Source organism: Camellia sinensis, chromosome 14, assembly GCF_055761805.1.
Source record: "Camellia sinensis isolate YWXY chromosome 14, ASM5576180v1, whole genome shotgun sequence".
Taxonomy (NCBI): domain Eukaryota; kingdom Viridiplantae; phylum Streptophyta; class Magnoliopsida; order Ericales; family Theaceae; genus Camellia; species Camellia sinensis.
In genome coordinates this window covers 73038916-73044024 of record NC_138974.1, presented here as the reverse complement: position 1 = coordinate 73044024, position 5109 = coordinate 73038916, and the positions used below count along the sequence as shown (strand labels likewise).

Genomic DNA, 5109 nt, shown 5'->3' with positions numbered 1-5109 from the left:
TCTTTGTCCACACCAAGCCACTATCATATATAAGAATGTAAATAAAAAACTGAACCTTCTCATCCAGAGCCTTGTAAAGCTGCACCTTCAGCATTCATCTTCTATATACAAAAATTTCCTCCTTTTATGTATTATTTTTAATTGCTAAATTATAAGATCATTTGAATATATATATTTGAAATTTCTGTTTTATCAGTGAGTAAATAGTACATAAAGGAAAACTGAACTTCAGAATGTGAAATGGTTTCCTCAACTTAAAGTATTATGTTGGTACCAACACCAACTGAACTCCTGCAGTTATAGAATGGGCCTGGCTAATAAAATTCATATTGCTTACTCTAAGTGGATTTTGGTTGATAAGCTTATATTTTGGTTGCTACAGGACTCCTTATAACTGTAACTTAACTTATTCTCCATTAACTTAACTTATTAACTTCACTTAACTTGCTATTTGTCCCTCTTTGCAGATGTCAACTTCAAGTGTCAGTGGCAGTAGCTCAGGTTGGTTGACATACGTGAACAGAATTTGTCGTACATGTAACAAAAAGGCCACCATCAAAATATCACAAACCGAGCAAAACAAGAACAAGTTATTCTACTATTGTAATGTTTGTGGTTTTATCAGATGGTGTTTACCTACGAATCCAGAATATGGAGGTCATCAAATTCAAACAGACGAAGTCCCAACTGTTGGCGAACAAGTTATGACTGAACGACTTCAAGCTATGACCAAACAACAAATACAGCTGACGGAACAACTTCAAATTCAGAACACAAAGATGCAAAAGTTGATATATATGTTGTCCGTGTTGTTTGTAATTGGTGCCTTTAAACTTATGAATATGTAATAAGTAGAAGTAGATGTCAATGTACAAGTTGAAGTAGACTTAATACTTTTGTGATGTTGTGGAGGAAGTCATGTTTTGTTGTGTATTGAAACCTACTTATTGTACCTCTTTTGTTGTTAGTGGAATGGAAAATGGCTTGTTCAAATTTGTACACTTTCTTCAATACTCATTGAATGGACATTGTTAAATACAGGAAACTATTGAATACAAGGTAACTATTGTTGAATACAGGTAAACTATTGAACATGGTAAATTGAACGTGCTAAATAAACATTGTATATTAAATAACAAAGTTTGAAACTCGTAATAGTAGACTACATAATATCCAATCTTCTCAACATCAAAATTTGAAACTCATGATAATAGACTACATAATTTCCAATCTCAAAAACAGAAATCTTTCTCTACCTTATTTCTCAAGGCATTGTCATATTGTTCAACGAATTGCTTCAATGTAGTTTTTGGATTTACATATCCATCAAAAAACGCATTCATACTTTCACTTCGTTGTGTAGTTGACATGCCAGGCCAAAAAATGTCTTTAACATAAACAGGTACCTATCGATTCCGCTCATCATATAGTACCCCCAACTACTCATTATCATAAACATTGAATGTTGCAAGCATCTTTTCCCATTTACTCTCAAATTCAACTCTTGTCAAACAGTCATAAATTGCATTTTGCATAGCCAACTTTATGGCTTCATATTGAGCATATCCTTTTAACTTCTCCGGAATTTTCTTCATGATATGCCATAAGCACCACCAATGTCGAGCTTGTGGAAACACAATTTCTATAGCATTTTGCATAGCTCTACACTGATCAGTTATGATAGCTTTTGGCGGATGATTTGACATGCAACTTAACCATGACTTGAATAGCCAAACAAATGTGTTAGTGTCTTCACTAGACAACAATCCACAACCAAGCAAAATGGACTGACCATGGTGATTAACTCCGACAAATGGAGCAAATGGCATGTCATATTTGTTCATCAAATAAGTTGTGTCAAATGAAACGACATCTCCAAATGCTTCATAAGTCGCCCGACTCCTTACATCAGCCCAAAACAAGTTTCTAATGCGAAACTCCTTATCAACATCAATCACATAAAAGAATCTCTCACTATGTGCTTGCATCCTCATAAAATAACTTTGAAGTGATTCGGCATCACCTTCCCCAAGCCTCAACCTTCTAGCTCTCTCAATGTAATTTCTTACATCTCGCTCGTCAAATGTCAATGACTCGTATCCCCCTGCTTCGACAACCATTGAATGAAAGTTCTTAGACACCCCAATCCCTGCTTCATCATTAATTTCTAATCTTCTCTTCACAGGAGTAAGAATTTTCTTATTCATTGCAAAATGACGTGAGTCGGTGGGAATCAAATCATGATTATGCTCAAGGTTAACCGTGGTTAGTTTATATCTCCCATCCTTTTGTACACTACCTCGTACCCTTGCTGTGCAACCAATTTTTGTGGACAAACATGGCTTCAAAGGGTTGACTTCTGATGTCTTTCTTCTCTGCCCCGCTCGAGAACATTCAATTGCAAAGTTTAGCAATTGCCCATCATCTCCAAAATATTGTGCTCTATGAGCTATAGAAAATCTGACATGTTTAGCATATTTGCCATAAAATGTGTACACCTCTTCCCTTGAGCTAAAACACATACCCTTTTTAGGTTCTTTAACGTGTTCGCCCTCATTTATTAAAGGATTCTCACCTTCAACATTTGAATCAACCTCCATTTCTCCACTTTGCGTACTGAAATAACAATTAAACAAATATCATTACAGATTATGGAACTAAACTTCATATTTCAGATTTTATATAAACTGTTTACAGATTATGGAACTACACAGTTTACAGATTATGGAAATTATATGAAGTTTGCTACCAAGCTTATGAAGTTTGCTACCAAGCTTACAGATTACAGATTATGAAGTTTGCTACCACAGTTGAGCACAATTACTCATAAAAATTATATAAATTGTATTTGGTTAAAATGGTGCTATGGTTGCAGAAAATCCATAAATAAAATGTTGAGGGATACAATTTCACGCATATTCTAGTTGAGCATAATGCCCAGATTATCTTTTTGCTACCAAGCATGCCTTTCTTGGCTGGAGGGCCACGGACTGTAGCCAAACAGAGTGCCGGAGTTGGAAGAGTGGAGTTCCAATATGCACTATCAATGCAAGGTAACAGTGGACGAAACTTCATTTCACACTCAGTAATTGCAATTCTATACAGAACGGATCCAAGAAAATGGAGGCCCCCCCTTTTTTCATGTATATTGTTATTATCTTTATTTTAATCTGTGAAGGGGTTTGCTCTTGTAGGAACTCAGTGACGATTACCACCTAGAGCCAACTCACTAACGGTGATGTTTCACTATGTCAATCTAGTGTAGCCAAGTTAGTCAGATCAGTTAACAGATTTGTCCACAACTAACAAATTTACCTAAAAAACATAACTCTTGTCCAAAATGACAAATTGATTATAGTTTACAGATTATATTTCAAATTTCAGAATTAGCATATAACTGAAAGATTAGCATATGAAATTGATTTTTTACCTCATAAACCAGATTGATGGACAGAGACAGAGCAAAGCAAAACCAGATAAAGCAAAATTACAGGAATTCTAAGGATAGATGAGAGCTAGTAATCTGATATGGTGGAGGAGGAGGAAATTTCACATTCTTCTGAAGAAATGAGTTAACATCTGAGACCCACTTCCACAACCCATACGGAGAATTTCAATCCTTCTGGAGAAAGTCTAGCCACTAGTTTTTGCAGAAATTCCCGGCGAGCTATGGTGGAGGAGGAGGATGGCGGCGAGAGGTGAGGATAGACGGGGGAAGACAAACGAGGATAGACGAGGATGGCGGCGAGAGTTGAGGACATACGAGGGAAGACGCGGGAAGACAGAAATTCCCACTTTTTCCCTTTTTTTTTTTTTCCAACTGTGTTTACACATCAGCTGCCACCTCATCGCCACGTCACTGGGGGTCACCACGTCACTGGGTGTATGTAGCGGGATTGTAAAATATAATCTTTTCACAAGGCAAGTAAGAAAGATGGGGAAATGATAGATTATAAGGGTGGTGTTAATTGTTTAAGGCCTCGTTTATTTGGAGAGTTAGAGGGGAGATTGGGATTGGTAGTGAGGTGGGACTTACTAATATTGTGTTTGTTTTGAGAGATGAGAAGAGGATTGATAGTGAGCTCCGGATTAAAATGGGCCTCCCCAAGGGGATTCGGATGGACCTCCAGGACTTAGTATTAGAAAAATAGTCCGGCGGACTAGAAATTTATTTTTTATTTTTTACATGTCGGGCATTTTTTTTTTGAACATTAATTTTTAATTTTTTATATTTTTTGTTAAGTAAAAATCATTATTTTATTTGTTTTATTTTATTTTTATTTTTTAAAAATTTTTTACATGTTGAGAATTTTTTTTAAAACATTAATGTTTAATGTTTCTGTATTTTTTTTTATTTGTTTTATTATTTTATATTTATTTTATATAAATATAATTTAACAATCTCTACACCAACAATTATCATCAAAACAAACACAATTTTACTTAATCCCCTCACTATCAATCTCCTCCATTCTACTTCTAAAAACAAATGGAATGAAAGAGAGTTTTTTTTCTTTTCTTTTCTTTTTTTTAATAGAACTTTGTTATCCACCTCGGTGACAAACTCCACACAACATATTTTTACAATAAATTAACTTTTTTCAGTCTTTACTTTAATTTTATTGGAATGCATCTATGCCTAAGTAATTTTACAAAATTCATTTGAAAGTCGAAACCAACTAAATCTGTATTTATATTTTGACCTTAAATTTTTAGTAACAAATTTGATAAATTGATTGTACCGTAGTGGTGCATACGCTAGTGTGTATATATATATAAGAAGTATTTTGCGTGACATTTTTTCTTATGAAAACGTGCAACGGTTAATCAATGTAAAATATGAGAGAATTTTGACATATCATTGAAGAAACAAAAATCCATGTGCCAGAATAATTAAGAAACTTATGTAAAATATGAGAGAATTTGACGTATCTTTTTTTTTTCTGTATAATTCTGATTTATAATTTGTCACTTTGAATAAATTGTGCAAAAAGTTGGGCTGTGGCTTTCCATAATAAATTTGATGTATGACCTAAACTTGGATTAATGAATACAGTTCATAACTTTGGCACCACATTGTTTGAATTTGACTAACTCAACACAAAGTCA

At 34.4% G+C, this 5109-nt stretch overlaps 1 protein-coding gene across 1 annotated transcript; it reads right to left on the bottom strand.

The window, feature by feature from the left end:
* Positions 1 to 1439: 1439 nt before the first annotated feature.
* On the bottom strand, positions 1440 to 3761 carry LOC145807080 (protein FAR-RED IMPAIRED RESPONSE 1-like). The gene is made up of 3 exons (XM_082905001.1): positions 3606 to 3761; positions 3492 to 3559; positions 1440 to 2616 (listed from the first exon to the last, which is right to left on the bottom strand). Exons 1-3 carry the CDS (start codon positions 3759 to 3761, stop codon positions 1440 to 1442), a joined length of 1401 nt encoding a protein of 466 aa, XP_082761127.1.
* Positions 3762 to 5109: the final 1348 nt, after the last annotated feature.